At 42.3% G+C, this 19841-nt stretch overlaps 1 protein-coding gene across 2 annotated transcripts in view; it reads left to right on the top strand.

Annotated features, from left to right (window-relative positions):
• The window catches only part of PINX1 (PIN2 (TERF1) interacting telomerase inhibitor 1), a 58195-nt gene extending 43019 nt beyond the window's left edge, over positions 1 to 15176 (top strand). For both annotated transcript variants that reach the window (XM_012775472.3, XM_075997181.1), the window contains exon 7: positions 14426 to 15176. In XM_012775472.3, the coding sequence (XP_012630926.1) occupies positions 14426 to 14953 (528 nt within the window). In that variant the 3' untranslated portion in view covers positions 14954 to 15176. The remainder of the gene's footprint in view (positions 1 to 14425) is intronic.
• The last annotated feature ends 4665 nt before the right edge of the window (positions 15177 to 19841 follow it).

The following is a 19841-nucleotide window of genomic DNA, read 5'->3' as shown; positions in this document are numbered from 1 at the left end:
GTTCCTCACCCTGGCCTAGTTCTGCCATGTTAGCCATACAAAATCCCTTAATCTGGTAGTGATATACCCAGCCCAGAATCTTTTCAGGTAGCTAATCCTACCATCTTTAATTTTATCTTCATGGTAACAAACCTAAACACTTGTCTAGCTAAAGAGGAAAAGATTATTCTCAGTACATCATCTTTATTTAGAATATAATACATATTACTCCTTCCTTACGTGGGGAAAAGATTGTTGTATACACATTAATGTAGATGTACATATACAAGCAACATATATTTACATATTGGGTACTTAAACATTGATCTTTCAGCACTAATTAGTTCAGTGTTGTGAAAATATTTGTATTCAAGATTTTTTTTTTATCTGGGTTTGGGGTTTAAGAACCTTTGTTCTAAAGGAAAAAACAGCTTCAACCCCAGCTTATTGTTCAAACTGTCCCAATGGGATTGCTATTATAAGAACTAATTGTAATTAGTACAACAAATGTTTGTATATAAGTGAGAGTTACCCTATTGCTTGAAACTACCTGAAAGCATTTTTATAGTAATTTAAATAAACATTTCCCTCTGCCTTAGGAGTTCTTTGTAATTCAAACTATTTGTGATTAAGTAATTTGGATAATTTACTACCAAAACACTATTGAATGGAGTCTTAAGAGTCTTGTCAGGAACATATTAAACTAAGATTCTGACTTGTTAATTTGCTAGGCCAGTCCTTCCAAGAATAATGCAAGAAGCAGCTTAAACTTAGCCCTAAATTAGTAGGATTTCACTAATAGCTCCAAGTGTAGTTTAGAATCTCTTTTGATGCTTATCTGTCATTAAATTGTAATCTTATATAATTCCATTTGAACTAATTTATAACAACCAAAAATTTCTGTTTGAAACTCAAATCTTCAGCTAGCCTAAAACTTTATGGAAGTTTTCCAAATAATTTTTTTCTCTTAATTAAATTTATCTCTTAAGATTTAAATTATAATTTCTTTATGTTGACTAGGAATCAGACTGCTGGTAGGTTTTTCTGGGTTTTGAGATTTTGTTAATTCGTATCTGAAGCTAACTGAGCCTCTTAACCACTTCGGCACGGCACTCACGGTGGTCTGTGCTGTGCATTGCCGACGCGTCCGTTTTGCTCTTGTGTGATGAGGAAAGCTTTCAAGCACTGAAAGCTTGTTTTACTTTACAGGAAGCTTTACTTGTAATGTAAATCAGAAAAGGTAACATATACATGTATGTTTTTATTACTTTATTTTTAAATGTTCACAATTTTATTTTGATAAATGAAAAATTAGAAAAGTCATATCACGACTGTTAACTATAGTCGACACTCAGCTGTGCCTGTTCATCTGTGGCTGTCGACTATAGTCGACGCTCGTACTGAAGTGGTTAAGAAGTTCACTCAGGGTTTGTCTTTCTTCAAACAGCAGCCAGTCTCTGCCAAAGAGCACAAGGCTAAAATGGTTTGGTCATCATTGATATGTCATCTGTTGTTTTTTGACAAATTTATCTTTTCTGCATCAAAAAAAGTTGTTTTAAGTTAAGTAGTAGCAGTCATGACATCCAGCCTCCCACCACTGACTGTCCAGACGCCTTCTGTAATTCTCATTCTGACTCCTACAATCACACAGAGGTTCTAAGTTTTACCTGACTGGTTTTGAAGCATCTTGTGAGCCTGAACTCCAAACAGCTTTTTAAGAAGTCTTTAAACTTATTTTATGTCTTGATTTCAGTAAACCAGATTTCGAGGGGTTTCTTTTTCTACAAACAGAAAAGCTGACCTGGGAAGCTACTTTACTCCTAAGTCAATCTGAACATTTAATGTCAGTACCCTTTCTAGGATGAAGGCATCTTCTGTAGGAAATTGTGGAGTAGACTCTGGCAGTCAGTAAAGTCAGTTTTCCTTTATTTCTGTGTAGCACTGAAACTTATTTTAGACTCCTTATTAGGCATCCTTATAAGGGTCTAGAACTGTTAGGCTGATACTTTGGGGGCACTTTCTTAAAATTAATGAGTAAAATCAGCTATGAGTTGAAGTTATAAGAGAGCCATAAACAGAGCCTACTTGCTAGTCGTTTGTGTTTTAAAACTATAGGATCAGGCTTAGGCTGACTTGGTATTGTCTTTACACAAAGCTACAGTCTTAGTAATGCCTCCCTTCAGGTAAACTCTCACTATTTTGTAGTTGTTTTTTTTTTTTGTTTTTTTTTTTTGAGACAGAGTCTCACTTTGTTGCCCAGACTAGAGTGAGTGCCGTGGCGTCAGCCTAGCTCACAGCAACCTCAAATTCCTGGGCTTAAGCAATCCTGCTGCCTCAGCCTCCCGAGTAGCTGGGACTACAGGCATGCACCACCATGCCCAGCTAATTTTTCTGTGTATATTAATTTGCCAATTAATTTCTTTCTATTTATAGTAGAGACGGGGTCTCACTCTTGCTCAGGCTGGTTTTGAACTCCTGACCTTGAGCAATCTGCCCGCCCCGGCCTCCCAGAGTGCTAGGATTACAGGCGTGAGCCACTGCGCCCGGCCTATTTTGTAGTTCTTCTAAGTAATATGACTTTAGTTGTTTTCTTCCTTTTCAGTTCCCTCCTCCCTTTCTAATTCCTTTTCTACTTAGATGTTTTTCCTTATCATCCAATAGCAGTGTTACATGACAGATGATTAAATGAATAAGACGTAATCCATTTTCCCAATCTAGTCAGGAAGTCCGAGACATACACAGTCACCTGGAGCAAAGGCCTCCAGTGCGGGGCCAAAGGATTGGGTGCATATGTCAATATTTTATAGTTATCAGTATAGAGGTTTTATACCTCCCTTATTAAAATTCTTTCTTGTCTTTTTTTTTTTTTTTTTTGGGTATTGTAAATGGGATTTTTTTTTTTTTTTTATTTCTTTTTTGGCTAGACCCTTATTTGTGTGGAATTTACCCCTGGTTTAGCATACTCAAACCAATCAGTGTGATGTGTCACATTAACAGACTGAAAGATAAAGCCACATGATCATCTCAGCTGACACAGAAAAAGCATTTGACAAGGTTCAACATTCTTTTCTTGATAAAAACTTTAAACAGTTTAGGTATAGAAGGAAAGTTCCTCAAAATAAAGGCCATTTATGAAAAACCCACAGCTAACATCACAATCAATAGAGAAAGACGTGGGAGTGTTTCCTCTAAGATCTGGTACGAGCAAGGATGTCCACTCTCAACTCTTCTGCTCAGCATCAGAATGGAGGTTCTAGCAAGAGCCATCAGACAGGAAAAAGAAAAGTCTCCAAATGGGAAAAGGAAGAAGTGTTATATAAAATTATCTCTGCCTGCAAATGGCATGTAGAAAACCCCAAAGACTCTAGCCAAACTTTAGAGCTAATAGATGGATTCAGTAGAGTTGTGGGGTACAAAATCAGCATACAGAAGAAGTCTGTGGTATGCACAGATAATGACCTGAGTACTTTTGACGTGAGCCTACATGGTGTTTGATATTTAACCATGAGTCCATCCCAGTTTCTCATAAAGCGACACACTGCGTGGGAAAAGTGCTGCATTAGAAAGTAAGGCCCCCTCTCGCCTGAACTTCCCAGCGCAACGTGCTAACCTGTACCGCAGGGACGTATTTGGCAAGGTTCAGAGTATGAGAGGACTCTACGGGACAAATGGTTTGGTTTCATCAAGGACTGTTACAAAAACAAAAGAGAGGGGATGGGGGCCAGTAGCTTAAAAGAGATGAGAGACATATTAAATAATCATATAAATATATGGATCTTATCTGAAACTGACTCAAGTACATTGTAATAAATTGTAAGTCAGTAAAGGCAATGTGAACCACAGACTAGATATTTCGTGAGGTTAAGGACTTTTTTTCATCTTTTTATGTGGTAATATAATTATGGATTTTTCTTAGAGCTGTCATCTTTTAGAGATACATACTGAAATACTTACAGGGGAAAGTATATAATGTCTGTAATTTGCTTTGGATTAATAGAGGGATAATGGTTACATGTTGATAATTGTTGAAGCCGAGTAATGGGTGCATTGGGTTCATAATGCTATTTTCCCTACTTCTCTATATGTTTGAAATTTTCCATAATAAAAATGTTTTTAAAAGAAGACTGCCAAATTTATATCACAGGTTGATTATTCCTAATCCAAAACTCTGAAATCTAAAACACTTCTGGTCCCAAGCTTTTTGGATAAGGGATACTCAGCCGTGCTTTCACTGGAGTTCGTTAGAAATAACTGCATCCATAACTAATTTCAAGTTTCCTTGCTTAGTCTGGATTCTTTCCCAGCAGTTATATTTTCCCCACTCCCAATCTCTCCCCCAAAATGCGAAGATTCACAGGTGTGTGTTATTGCAAAACAAAGCAGCTCATCAATGACATGCTTCTATATTTGAAGACGTGTCCCATAGCCTCGCTTGTGTTTTGGCACTGTGAGGGTGCTACTGTCCTGGCCCCCAGAAGATGCAGCTGGTTGAGGGGGGCTCAGGTGCCTGTAGAAGGCAAGAAGCCATGCCCTCCTCTGCGCTCTCATCTGCCTTGTGCTACGTGCCCAGAAGCTGGTAGCCCCAAGCAGTTAGGGGCAGGGCTCCAAGCAAGGAAAGTGGTGCTTCATTCCAACCAGAGAGGAAGTTCTTATAAAAACCTCTCTCCCAGTTGCTACAGTTTAACAAAGATGCAAAATCTGTGTGTTTTAAAAAAAGAAAAGGCAGTTGAGGTGGGGGGCAGGGGCTGGCAGCAAACGATTTTAAGATATACGAAGAACCTCTTCTCTACACCCCTGCCCACCTCACTCCCTCCAACCCCAAGCCACTCACACACCCAGCCCCCCTTAATCGAGTTTAGTTCATTGCCAGCCATATCTGCCCTGGAAAGTAGCAGGAAAAGCTGATAAGGTGCTGAGGACAGAATCTCTGGTCTTATCTCGCCCTAGCACATGGTGCCGAGAGTGCATCCTTTTCCTGTTCTAGGACAGGAGACATAAACTGGCCATCTCCTGGCAGCAGGAACTTCAAACAGGGTTTGGAGCCTGCCTCTACTTTCTAGGGGAGCCAGAAAGGAGAAAGTGGGTCATGGCTTTTTTTGAAAGTTGTTTTAGTACCAGTAAAAATTTATGTTGTCGTGTAGGTCAGCAAACATAACATCATTATAAGACACTCATAAAAAAAAAAAAAGAAGAAGAAGAAGAAGAAGAAAAGAAAAAGCGGTGAGGGAAAGACACCCAGGGTTATAAGTCCCTGGGCCATTTTGTTTAGTTAGAATTTCACCAGGACTTAGGTTTGGCCTGAAAGGATTAAATTTGGCTTTTTGTTTGGTGACAGATGAAGCAAATGGTTTTAAGAGCTTTTGTGATAATAAGAAATTGACACACAGATGGCCTAGTGTGGGAGGAGAAGAGTGAAATACTCCCTTATTTTTCTTTCTGTCCTTCTCTCCTGCCAGGAAAGCAGAATTGACATTGTTTCTCAGATTTTCATCCTGACGTGATGAAGCAGGATGAGGAGGAACCTACCTTTGGGTGGGAGCGTGGGGACAGGCTGCCAGAGACGGTGAAACTTTGCTTCACCAAGCATGGTGGGGACCCTGTTGACTTGAGTCCCCCCCATGGTCTCTTCCTGGCCCCCCAGGAAGGGCCAGAAGAGTGGGCCAGCCTGGAGGTCCAGCCTTGAGTTCATCGTCAGCCATTGTGAGCCTCAAAGAGGACCCAGTTTACAACTCGAGGCTTTACAGGATTGGGGAGCCCAGGCTTGATTCTTTGTTACCAGTTTTGGAAGAAACCGGTTGGCTGGACAATTCTGTGACAGCCAATTGTTAGATTTCCAAAAGAAAATGACAACTTTAAGAATTGTGCATATTATATCATATTAAAGATCCAATTGCATTCTCAAAATTTCATTAATCTCCTGTTGCTGAGTGCTCTGAAACTATCTAGGCTATAATGAATGTTAGAATTGTAATGGACCTTAAAAAATACATCCATTATTTTCCAAACTGGGTTCCATAGAGCTCTGGGAACCCCAGGGGCCTTTACTTAGAAGGCTAGGGGGGAGGCTAGGACATGAGCTGTGGCTTGCTTCAACGAACCCCCTGAGCCAAAGCTCCCCTGATGTGTTGTACACATTGGCCAAGTCTCCAAGATTTTGTTTGAAGAAGAGCATGTGATACTAAAACTGTTTGGAAAAAGTTACTGAGTAACCCTACTTCCTTGTCTTGCCAGTGATTTCACTTGAGGCCCAGAAAGGCCAGTGACTTACCCAGTATCACACATTGTCAGCTGCAAATCAGATCTTTGACACTCAGATCAGTGCCACCTCTATGTTGAGTTCAGCATCTGTTCTCCTTCTTTTGGTAGCTAATATTTTATAGCAATGCCATTCAAAGTATGGTCCATAGACCAGCCTGTGACAAGGACAGAAATTAAGAGTAAACTTTTAGAAACTTTTCTAGTAGGTTGTTAGTAATTTTTATAAATTAGGACTTGAGTTTTATATGACTTTTTAATATTTAATTTTTTTGTCTTATTTTACAAAAATCTTGCCCCATGATGGATTGAAGACTTGAAAAGGCAAAAAATAAACAGACCAAAAAACCAAATCCTTTATTCCTGATCGTTTGAGAAGCACTGTGATATATAGGACATTGACTTTCAGGAGGTTTGGGTCGGTTAGGGATTACAAGCATGCTTTTTTACAAATAAGAGGCAGGTCTTGCTTTAAGGAACTTTCTTGAATTCTGAGCAGGTAGGGAGACTGTATTTCTTGTTCTTTTTGTTTTTGAGACTGAGTCTCACTCTGTTGCCCAGGCTAGAGTGCCCTGGCATCAGCCTAGCTCACAGCAACCTCACACTCCTGGGCTCAAGCAATCCTGCTGCCTCAGCCTCCCGAGTAGCTGGGTCTACAGGCATGCGCCACCATGCCTGGCTAATTTTTTCTATATATATTAGTTGGCCAATGAATTTCTTTCTATTTATAGTAGAGATGGGGTCTCGCTTTGCTCAGGCTGGTTTTGACCTCCTGACCTCGAGCAATCTGCCCGCCTTGGCTTCCCAGAGTGCTAGGATTACAGGTGTGAGCCACTGCACCTGGCTTCTTGTTCATTTTCATTTAAACTTCTAATATCCTTTTTTTTTTTTTGCTTATAAGATGAAATTATTATAGCTTATGTAAAACCAAGAGAAGAGGTCATTATAGGATTATATATTTAATAGCAGTAATAATATTTATTTTTTATCAGCTCCTTGGAATTGTAATTTCAGTTTAATTGGTAAGAGTTTTTCTTGGATAGAATTGTTTTGTAATAGTTGTTGTTTACTTTCTCTCTGTCCTAAAAATAAATTGTCCCAGGGTATTATCTTTTTTTAATTTATTGAGAACACTTAACATGAGATCTATCCAGTATATTATTTTGTATCATTTACTTTTTTTACATGACTCACTGAGTTCAGAATTTAATTTGGTTTACCAACTTCATTATCTTTTAAACATAGAATTATTTTGCCCTACCAAATTTGCTCCTAAAAATAATTTTAAAATATTCTTATTTGCTACATTGATTTCTGGTATATTAAAAAGAGTCTGTGAAAATATTAGCCTTATATAGTAAGAATTAGGAAGAGACATGTTTTTTATTAATCAACTGTATTATTAGCCTAAATGAATTTACCTTTCTTTTCAAAATACTGTCAATGGATTATTCCAGGTAAGTATTCATAATCTACTCTTAGTTTCAAAATAAAGATTTTTTTTGTTAAAAAGATTTTAAGTTCTCTAAAATCTTCAAAAACTACTATGCTTTCTATAATAAGGAGCCTAAATTTGAGTTGTCATGATTCTAAAGCAATTCTCAAATCTTCTGTGGAGTAAGATGGAAGAGACATAACACTCTGGAAGCCTCTGCTTCTGTGTGATTCAAGTTCTAGCCTCCAGCTGTTTATAAAAGCTCTTTGTCCTGCCTTAGAGAGCAGGGGAGGGAACCAGTTGACCTAGAATACTGAAATGCAGTCAATTTGGATTATTTTTAGACTTCATTCAAAGAAGCTGGTCCCTGTGTCACATTGATCTTCTCTGGCTTTGGAGGAGACTCGTTTATCTCCAGTGGTCACTGTGTTGTGAAATGTTGTCACATGAGTCACTGCAGCTTCCCAAGCCTGAGGACCTTGCAGGGAGGCAGGAAGCCTGCTCCTTTCTCTTGCCCCTTTCCCCAGAGGCAGGATGACTCTCCTCTGCCATTCCATGTCAGGTACTTGAGACATTGTCAGAGCCATCCGTTTAAAATGCGTTTATGTTGGCTTTTCATAATGAGTGGTAATTTGAGTAGCTGACTAGGCATATGGAAAAAAAGAAAGGAAAAGAAATAAAACAGGCAGCTTTGTTAGCATTGGCCTTCACAGGAGGAATTTGGTATTACTCTTATTTCTCTGCTGAAATCTAGTGACAAGGGAGGTATCTCATCCCTCCAGGTTCCTGTGTCTTCTCCAAGAAGTCCAGTTCCTTTATCTGAGTTTGCAAATTCCAGGCAAAGTTCTGGTGCCTAATTATTGGAGAGGTATCTCTGCGTACTTACAGGGTTGTTAAGAATTCTCTTAGATGTCAGATCACTTCATAACCAAACCTTTTCCTTGTCTATCATCCTTTGCTGCTTGAAAACCAGCAGCATTTATCAGCCTGTCTCCTGTTCACTGATGTAACACAGGAAGGCAGGCATCTGTCACTGGCAGGAGACTGAGCTCGAGGACTCCACCAAAGTCCAAGCCCCTCCGAATCCACCTGTGTCTATATGTGTGTGTGTGTATGTATAAAGGTGTGTGTGTGTATGTACACTTTAAAAGCATCTGTCATTTCCAAAAGTCAAGCAGTACAGTAGTCACAAAAGCAGATCATATTTTATAATAAATTTATTCATTCAGCAAATAATTAGCACCTGTTATGTGTACTTGTGTAATGAGAAAGAAAACAAATTTCTATAATTTTTTTACTTACAAAATTCAGAACTTACTTTATGGACACTGGTATTTGAAATTCATAAAATTTTCATGTCATAAAATATCCCCCCCACCACCATTTAGAAATGTAAAAACCATTCTTATCTTGCAGGGTGTATGAAGATAGGGCCGTGGCCAGTTTGCCAGTCCATGTTCTAGAGAGAACCTTCTGGGGTGCCTGCAGAGTTTGCTTGTGATACTCACAGTGGGTTCCTGTACCTGTTCGCACCTTTGCTCACACTATGTAACTCCTATGTGCGTTTTCTGATTGCATTGCTAGGCAGGTCTCATTCTGTTATTTTATCTTTGCTTTTTAACACCACTTTAAATCAAAATGTCTGTTCGATCTATGGGGTTTCATATTTTTGACTCCTGTGATATTTGCTAATGCTGAAAGTGATTGTGTCTCCCAGGCAAATTCCCTAAGGCTAGTTATTAGGGAGACTTTGTGTGTTTAGCCTAACTCCAAGATGTGAGTGATGGATGTCTTGAAAAAAGTGTAAGATTTCATACTCGAATAAACTTTTTGTGAGTGTAAAAATAGCTCTTTATCAGTAAAACACTGGATGGAAACCGCAAAGGAAATGCAGACAACCATGGTAGTGCCATGGAAAGAAGAAAGAACGTGCTGCCATGGGGCGTGAGTCATGCTTCTGACTGGCGCCTCTGAATTGCTGTGTGGCTCAGCTGTTGGTGGCAAACACATTTGAAGACTCCCTGGAACCAGAAGCTTTCCCGGGTTGTGTTTTCAGCTCTAGATACAAAACAGGCTGCACCTTACCAACTGTGACCAGAGGCTGCTGGTGGGTCTTCTGTCCAGCTGTGTCTTCTCTGGATGAGCTGCTGCCTTTGCATCCGATATGCTCTAGAACTTTCTTCTCTGCAGCCTTTTCTCCTGATGGCAAGAGTAGTTCAGCCCATTCCAGCACTGCTTGTGTTCAGCTCATCCCACACAAGGAACATGCCAGTTCCCATACGTACAGCACCTTGCTTCCTTCCAGTCGACTTACTCCCTAGAAGGTGGCAGTGGTAACATGTGGAATAATAGATGAGAAGGAGAAATGGATGCATCCTTTGCCCTGAGTTCCTGTGTGTCCCTGAGGGCCACAGGCAGTCATTGCCTGGTAACAGCAGCTGGCACTCAGGTGCACCCCGTGGTAAGAAGCAGTTTGTGTCATGGGGCAAGGTGGCATCTGAGGAGAAGGAATGGTTTCATGGGAACAGAAGCATGAGTACTCAAAACGCTGGTTCCCTTGGCGTCCCACCCTTCCCAGCCCCATCTCGACACCTGCCTGACCGCAGGCAAGTGCATGCAGACAGACACAGAGCATTTTGGTTCCGTGAGGGTGGGGGAGCTCTTCCCAGCCTTGGTCCACTTGGGTTTGGTGTCTGTGGCTTTGCTGAGCACTTAACTGTCCCGTGTTCCTCATCAGAGAGGTCGTGTGAATACAAGTAAAATAGCAACCATCCCTGTCTGCAAGGAGCTTGTTGTTTCCTTGGGAAAATACTTGCAAAGCAGATTATACAGAAACAGAAAATGGAAGCAACTAATTGCTATTATGGGTAGTAAACAAGAAAGGAGGTTCACAAGGACCAGGCTTACGGAAGGAAGCAGCCTTGCACTTGCTCTTGAAAAAAGCTCATGCAGGGTCTAGAAGAACATTCTAGGCCAGCGAAGTGAGTGAGTGAATCATTCTGCCCCTTGGCTGGAGAAGGGTTTACTGCACACACACACACACACACACACACACACACACACACACACACACACACACACACCCACCCACCCACCCACCCAGGCAGTGGGTCTCAGTGGTACCTTCATCTTGATGAGTCACAAAGCCACTGAATTTATCTCTGTCCAACATGGATGGATGCAATTTCTGCCTCCCAGGGATATGTGAAGACATAATTTGGGTTTGTCAGAACTGTCTTGCTGAAAAGTTTGGGAGAGATACAGAATGTTGCAAACCACTCACTTGGCAAACTTTCTTAACATTTCACAGACTGACCGAGAACACGTTGATAGCAGGCTGTGGTGGGAGCAAGCATTGGCCCATCACCAGCAGTTTGATGGCCCCAACTGCTAATGCAGTGTGCTTCAGCTCTGGGTGTCTGCTCATGACAAGAAAAGTTCACTGAAGGATTACAGTTGTGGCATGACCTCTGTGTCTTCACATGGAAATCAGAAAGCTTCAAGACCAGCAGCAATATGTGAGGAAGGCCAACTAGCTGGAAAGGCTTTGCCTTTGAAACTCCATCTCTGTACTGGTGTATTTGTCATATGTAGGAAGCTATGTATATACATGTAATATGTGTAGGGTACATCTGGCTCCAGATGCCTGAGTTCCCCATGCAAACATTATCGTTTCCTGCCACAAGATGCTAACAGTTTTCCGAGAGTAACAGGGGAATCCTCTCTGAGCATTTTACTGGTGATCTCAGTGCCTGCGTTTGAATACACAAGAGCAAAGTCCTCTGTGAGCCCAGAAGAGGGTGCACAGGTAGCTCACTGAGCTGCAAAGCCTCCGCATAGGGGTTCCTAAAAGAAACAGAACAAACTCAGAGTTCTGTAGACACTTGAGAAAACTGGGCCTTTGTAGGTTGGGGTATCTTTCAGGGACCTGAGAAGATTGTGCCGTGTTACAATTGATACCTTGCGGGTTTATCTCTCTGCAGGAGCATCTTTCCTTTGCATCTGTTCTTTGTGTTTTCCTCAGTGGGAATTCAGAATTGTCAGAGACGGGCTTAGGCATTAAGGTCCTCTAGCTCCAGTTGTGGCACAGGGCATGTACTCATGAACCATCGGAACCTACCTATGCTCATGAGTAGTCAAAGCGCAAATGGTGGAATGCAGTGCTGTGCCGAGTGGCTGTCTCTCCACACTGGAAGGGCACAGTGGAAGTTGTCTGATACCTGATACCTGCCCAACAGGGATTCATACCTGGGTGGAAGGTTGGACTTGGGTTTTACTTCCTGCTTTAAAAGGAGCCATGCTTTGTCAAGTGAATTTATGTGCTAATTTGATGGGTTATAAAACTCTTAAAGCTGGCTTCAGGCTATTTTTTATTTATATGAATTATGAACTAGATAATATAGTGTTTTTGCTCTTTTAAAAGTCTTATCTATTTTTGTCTCTTGAAGAGAGAAAATGAAATAAAAATGTTGACATTTTTTTCTGTATCATTCAACTTCCTTAAGCCTGCACTTGAGTCCCTGTATTGTATGATCAGCCGATATATATTTTAGCATTGGGATGGCTTGAAGTGAGAGAAGGGGCCACAGGGGAGTCTGTGTAACGCGGGCAGGAGATAATGCTGTGAAACTATCGATGAGACTTCTGTTGCGTAAATGGGCCACTGTCACGGCGCCGTGTGCCCGTGTGGGTGTGTTACCTTACGTGGAGGCAGGATCATTCTTGTTCATCAAACTGGGATTGGCCAGCACCAGGAGAGCCTTGAGAAGATCCATCACTGTGCTGTGTAAAATGTCAGCTGTTTTCTAGTATTTGAAGAGCAAACAAAGGGGCCTGGTTTTTGTCTCCTGGGGCAGCTATTTTTTATTTTTTCTGAAAATTACTTGTTGGGATTCCAGCAAAAATTGAATGCTAATAGAAAAAATTTAAACTTCTTCCCCAAACTTAGTTTCCATACATTCTGCATTTTATATTTTCAAATTCTAAAGTTCAAAATCACATGATTTTTGTTTTTTCAGACCAGAACCTAAAAAAATAAGGCTAGTAATGATTTGATAAGTAGTGATGTTGATAAAGGCACCCTTTGGTGAAAGTTCTCTGGGGTGATGGCCACTTAAAACCTAGTTGTCTATTAATACAATATTGAGTCTGCTGGAATTTCAAATGGGATGTTATTTTTGATTCTAGTGAGATATTCAGATGGGATATTCCTTTTGATTCTAGGAGCTGGGTTTTGAGGGCTACTGTGTTAAGCAAATACAGGGTCCATTTATATGTGTTGGTTTGTAATTAAGTTAGCTGCACAAGCAGACTTTGCCAGCCAAGTTCAGAATAGTTTTTAGAATCCTGATTTGGAAATTGCTTTATTCAGAAACCCTTTTCCCACTCTCCCACCGTGAAAGGGTAAAATAACCAGGCTCTTCCGGGAAGAATAAATGAATTATAGAAACCTAAGGTTAGCATTATTGTTTAATGACCTGATTATTTTAAAAGTCTCTTTGGGGCAAAGTTATTCTAGACATTGACTTTATTTAAGGCATATTTCTTATATTCTTCAACTTGAAGGTGTTTCCTTTTTCATACATGTCTTTATCACCTCCCTGTCAGCCAGCCACACCCATGTGGTGTCACTGGCATTTCATTATTTATGCCAACCTCTGAGGGATTTTCTTTGGCTTTTCAAGCTTTATAGTGAAATGTATTTATTTAAATTAAAATGTAAACCTCACTTCATCCCAGCTATTATGTATGAGTACTTCCTCAAATTTATTAATAACAACAGGACTAAAACAGTCATTAAAAAAAAAAAAAGACCAAGACAGTTATGAGTATCTGGTTTGTGTTGGAGTAGAGATGGGGCACCTCCGTTGCCCCCTTCCCCAGCTGAGGGGAGGAGGCTGGAACATGTGCGGTTTCAGCTCTGGCACATTCTCTCTCTGGGAGCAGCTGTGAGGGTGGCCATGTCTGTGTGGGGGGAGAAAGAAGGTGTCTCTGGCAGGCCAGGGTCCAGGTTGGAACTCGGCTCCTGTCCTCATGGGAAGACTTAACCTATATATGTGGCATCTGAGTTTCTAGGTCAACATATAAAGGCCTGTATAGTCCTGGAGCTGAGATCGGTGTCTAACAAAATCACAAAGCTCCAGAACTTCAGTGTCCCTGTTTTTTATGGGAACTTAATTGCTGTAACATTGTTTCTAGGGAGATGTTTTATTGAGAATTTTATCTAGGCAACTTGCCAGCAAATTTTTTTTTTTCTTGAGACAGTCTCTCTCTGTTGCCCTGGGTGTAGTGCAGTGGTGTGATCACAGCTCACTGCAACCTCCAACTCCTGGGCTCAAGCAATCCTCCTGCCTCAGCTTCCCAAGTAGCTGGGACTTCAGGCACTCAACACCATGCCCAGCTATTTTTTTTCTATTTCTGATAGAGATGGGGTCTCACTTTTACTCAGGCTGGTCTCAAACTCCTGAACTCGAGCAGTCCTCCCGCCTCGGCCTCCCAGAGTGCTAGGATTACAGGCAGGAGCCACTGCACCCTGCCCTGATGTCTTAAGTTATCTTCTGTCTGTTCGGCCTACCACCCCCACAGCACTTAGCTGGGGTGCTAAGGCCTCCCAGAAGGGGGAAGGAGAGAAGGAGAACCCAGCCGCCAGCCTTGTCTCCTAGCTGCTATGGGTGGCCCCAAGTGGAGTCCTCCTGGGTGCCTCGAGGGCTGAGCTATTGATGCTTGACTGCCTTTTAACTCTTTTCCCCACCTTAGGATGATTCCAGCCCGTCCACTCCGGATGAGAATGAGACCACCACGACGACAACCAGTGCCTTCACCATCCAGGAGTATTTTGCCAGGCGCATGGCAGAGCTGAAGAGCAAGCCCCAGGTCACAGCTCCCCGGCCTGACGGTTCAGATACTCAAGCGGAATTGAAAAGGAGAAAGAAAAGAAACAAAGAGGCAACAGGTAAAAATGGGGAGAGTTACCCCCAACCCAAGGCCAAGCAGCCTGAAGAGGAGACGTGCGAGGAAGAAGGAAGCCTTGAGCGCCCGGCCAAGAAGAAGAGAGCCCCGGTGTCGCAACAGCCCCGACGCGCCCTGCAGGACGAGAGCTCTGATGCTTCTGCCGAGGCTGCAGAGGATCACGTGCAGCCGCCCGGTGACCAGGATGTGATCCCAACACCCAGAAAAAGGAGAGAAAAGCAAAAGCTGCAAAAGCCAGTAGAGGAGGCAGTGGACATGGTGCCAGCTGAAACACTGGTGAAGAAGAAGAAGAAAAAGAAGAAAGGTCCCAAATGAGCCGTCGCCAGCCAGGGCCTCCGACCACGCCGCGTTGGGCGCTGCCGGCAGACGCCATTGGCCTGGAGTCAGGGTTAACCCAGGGAGTCTGGGCGTCTTCTGACACGCCGCCATTGCCGGTCCCGCCCTCTGCCGCGCTTCCCCAAGTTATATTCCCAGGAGAACTTTTTAATCTTCTAAATCACGGCTCTCATAAACAAATAAATTTTTTTATAAACTCGGAGCCCTTCACCACGAGTGTTTATTCATGTCTTGCGAATACATCCAGCCGTGTAAGTGTGCACGCAGGTGAGTCAGCGTCTCCGTCCGTGTTTGCTTTGATTCCCTTCAGTAACGACGAATGGGGCTTCCTCCTGAAGGACTTCGTCCAATTAAAGGATTAAGAGGCAATAGCTTGGATTCAGATAGTTCCTTTTGTTCTATAGCCAACCATACATTTTTGCCAAGTAGGAATTATATGATTACATTCCGAAATCAGAGATTTTTGGCCATGTTGTGTTGTTTTGGTTTTGATGGGCAGACTGTTTCGAGCCCTCTCGTCCACTGTGCCTCAGTGGCAGCCAGGCGTTCTCTGGTCCCCTCCCACCACCGCAGAGCTTCAGACGCGGTCTGACTCCGGGGACAGGGCCAGCCTTCAGCTCCCGGAGGAGAACTCTCGTGGTTCCTGTGTGAATGTAGGTGGCCGGGTGCGTTTCCTTCTCGGGTCCTGGAAGGCAGTCCCCAGGGTGAGCTCTGACTTACTGCTCAGGATCAGAAGGTTCAGAAAACTGAGAGGCTGAGATCACAAAGCTAACGTCAGTCTGAGATTGGGGCTGCTCTGATGAAAGGTCTTAAAAGCATAGATACTATATAAATAGTAAAAGACACCTTTCAGCCCTGCCCAAACCAAATGGTGTCACCTCCTGGTGTTTGTGCCACCTTCTGCCACACCCTGCTTGGCCCGTCTCCCTGTGTGCCAGCTGCACGTCCCTCTGGGGTTCACACAGATACCTGCAGACACTTCCCACCCTCCCTGGGACACTGAATGAAAAGAGCACACACTGAGAGTTAGAGGTCCAGCCCTCTGGTTCTCTCAGCCTGTGTCCTCTCCTCTCTGTCTTTACTTCTCTGCATGTCTTCCTTCTTTTCTTCATCCTTGTCTGCTTTTATTTCCCCCTTCCCACTCTCCTCTTCCTTCTAGTTCCCAGTTTTCCTGTACCCCCTTTGTAGTCCCCGTGCCCCGTCCTGCCAGTCCCGAGGCTGCTTGGCCCTGCTCCTGGCAGTCCCGGCAGAGCAGCGTGGGGTGGGGCAGGGAGGCACAGGCGGCATGTTGTTCTCCACTTGATTTATAGATTGCTACTGGTAACAGGAACTAAAACTCGCCCACACTCCAGTGACCTTTTGCCCTTAATTTTAACTCTCGAGGTCCAACATTAGATAGAAAGCACAGTCCCCAGATTCTTGGAGTGGAAAAAGTACATGGAGAATGTTTGCTTTTAGTCTCTAAGGATACTGAATAGTGCTCATTGTTTAAAAAGACACACATGCATGCACACACACACACAGCCCACAGAGAAGATTCTTACACATTCAGAGCCTGAGGACTCATCGGGTTTTATCATGTGGCCCAAAGTTTGGAATCCCAGGATAATAAAGCCCCAAAGATTTTTAAAGTCACTTTTCCCCACAAAGGGCACATCCCCAAGTTCTCTCTGCTTGTCCTGTCTTGTATGTGAAATGGATCCAGCGGGAGTGGGGATGTATGCAAACCTAAAGGGAGCTAACTTGTAAAAATGTATCTATAAATGGTTTTTTCCCTATTATTTTATTAACTTTAACTGCCTTTACCAATAAAAAGTGAGAGCCTGGAGAACACTCTGGATTGCATGTAGGAGGCAGGTGAGCTGCATTTAGGTCAGCCATGAGGGTAGGCGGCCAGGTAGGAAGAGCAGACGAGGGAGGTGCAGTCCTTGGAGTTAGGAATTCCCAGGCAGCTGTGCCACGAGGTTGTTTACAAGCCACTTTTACAGAGAAGGTAAAATGGGGTGATGATGATTTTCATGAGCTGGAGAAAGGACTCCCGAATGGCTTCAAAATCATGCAGGGAGCCTGAGAATCAAGCATGTGTTCAGCAAAGGTGAGCAGGCTGACCATTTGCCCAGAAGGAGATGGAGCCTTGTATTTTCTCTAGAAATCCTCAACTTTTGTTTCGCCCAGGTGTCTCTTTCAGGCCACTTAATTTTCTAGATCTCAGTGAAAGTTAGAACAATGAAACAAATACTCTGAGAATTGCATTTTGTAGTCTTGATACTTTAAAAATCATTGGCATATGAGCCCTGTTTGCCTTGAATATATTCACCAGGTAAAAAACATGTTCATTTTCTACTCTTCAGTGCTTTCCTGTATCCTTCAATTTTAAGAGGGAAAGTTGATTCCCAGGAAAATAAGTGTCCACTGAAGAGGTTTCCCCATGCTGTCCTAAGCAACCTTCTTTCTTTTTCTGGTAATTCTAATGAATAATTATTATGATGTGAGGTCTTAGGTGCCAGCTTTTATTCCAAGCACTTTAAATAAATCAACTCACTGAATTCTCAGACAATGCAGTGAGGTAACCATTATCATCGTCCCCTCTCAGAAGAGTCTCTTTCCATTTCTGTAACTAGATTTATGATTCCCCAAGAGACCCAGTGATGCTCGAGTCCCCTCTCTACCTCAGGGACAAACTGGCATTCCTTTTCTTCCGTCCTACCTCCCACCAAGTCCCACTTCACCTGGTAGGCAAGCTTTCCTGCTGCCGGCATTCTTCACATGTCATCATTACTTTTAAAGTGGGAATGCATGTGAAAGCAGCTGGCAGAGAGTTTCACAATACCAAAACCAGGAAAGGACACAACCAGAAAAGAAAACTACAGACCAATATCCCTTATGAATATAGATGCAAAAATTCTCAACAAAATCCTAGCAAACCTAATTCAGGTGCTTATCAAAAAAATAATCCATCACAACCAAGTGAGCTTCATCCCAGAGATGCAGGGATGGTTCGACATATGCAAATCTATAAATGTAATTTACATAAATAGAAGCAAAAGCAAAGACCATATGAACTTCTTAATAGACGCAGAAAAAGCATTTGACAAAATTCAACCACCCTTTTATGATAAGAGCGCTTAACAAAATAGGCATAGACGAGATTTATCTAAAAATGATACAAGACACATATGACAAATCCACAGCCAACATCATACTGAATGGAGAAAAATTGAAAGCATTCCCACTTAGAACTAGAACCAGAAAAGATTGCCTTCTATCACCACTTCTATTTAACATAGTGATGGAAATCCTAGCCAGAGCAATCAGACAAGAGAAGGAAATCAAGGGCATCCAAATGGGGGCAGAAGAGGTCAAACTATTGCTCTTTGCTGACGATACAATCTTATATCTAGAAAACCCCAAAGATTCTGCCATGAGACTACTGGAATTGGTAAACAAATTCAACAAAGTCTCAGGTTACAAAATCAGTGTACAGCAATCAGTAGCATTCCTATACGCCAAAAACAAACAGAAGTAAATCAAAGACTCAATACCTTTCACAGTAGCAACAAAGCAAATAAAATAGGAATATATTTAAGGATGTGAAAAACCTCTACAGGGAGAATTATGAAACACTAAGGAAGGAAATAGCAGAGGATGTAAACAGGTAGAAAACCACACCATGCTCATGGGTTGGCAGAATCAACATTGTTAACATATCTGTACTACCCAAAGTGATCTATAGATTCAGTGCAATCCCTATTAAAATACCAACATCATTTTTCACAGATCTAGAAAAAATAATTCTCTTCGTATAGAACCTGAGAAGACCCTGTATAGCAAAAGCAATCTTAAGCAAAAAGAATAAATTGGAAGGCAACAGTTTACCAGACTTCAAGCTATACTACAATGCTATAGTTACTAAAAGAGCATGGTACTGGCACAAGAACAGAGACATAGACCAATGGAACAAAACCGAGAACCCAGATATAAAACCATCCTCATATAGCCATCTAATCTTTGAATTTGAGATAGTAGTATTTATATGAGCTGTAGAAAACACTTCCAGATACACTGCACATTAGAAATTCTCAATGGATTTTCTTTTCCAACTTGGTCAAGAGATTGGTAGGAAATTGAGTAAGCCAGCTCCCTAAAACCTGTTTGCAAGTCTGTGAGAAAAGATAGAATTTATTCAATTTGCAGAAAATATTGATGCTATGGAAAGATTAAACCCAAATGAGCATTTGTTTCCTAGAACAGGCCATCCCTCCGCCTCTCTCCTCCTCCACCTGTTCACTGACTGGCAGGCGCATGCTAAGACCTGTTTTTTAAATAAGAAACAGCATCAGAGAAATGTTTCAGTACAATCTCTCCGAGTGATCTCAGCCCTTGGATCAGCAAGCAGCGGCTGTCTTTGGATTTGAGTAAGAACCTCACCGCCACCCTATTTATCTCTCGGGTTCTGCAGCCACTGCAATTTGGAGCCTGTTGTGCTGGCGGGCGGGGTGGGGGAGGTCAGATCGGGTGCTCCAGTGTGATTTTATGGTGCTCGATAATTAATGAGCAAATTAGTACCGTGTCCTAATAAAGAGGATGACTAAACTCCTTGCATAGAAGTATACAGTCTGTTTAGGAAATAGTGAATATACTCAAATGACATGCACATTCATGGAACCAGGAAGAAGGTGGAAAAGCCAGAAAAAGACGACAGGTAAGGAAGAGCAAGTGGGAACAGCATTGCACCTGTGTGCCAGAGTGGTGTAGATCAGCGGTCCCCAACTTTTTTGGCACCAGGGACCATTCTCATGGAAGACAGTCCACGGGGGGGGGGGGGGGCGGGGGGGATGGTTTTGGGATGATTCAAACGCATTACATT

This window comes from Microcebus murinus, chromosome 24 (assembly GCF_040939455.1).
Source record: "Microcebus murinus isolate Inina chromosome 24, M.murinus_Inina_mat1.0, whole genome shotgun sequence".
Taxonomy (NCBI): Eukaryota; Metazoa; Chordata; class Mammalia; order Primates; family Cheirogaleidae; genus Microcebus; species Microcebus murinus.
This window is presented reverse-complemented; position numbering and strand designations above follow the sequence as displayed.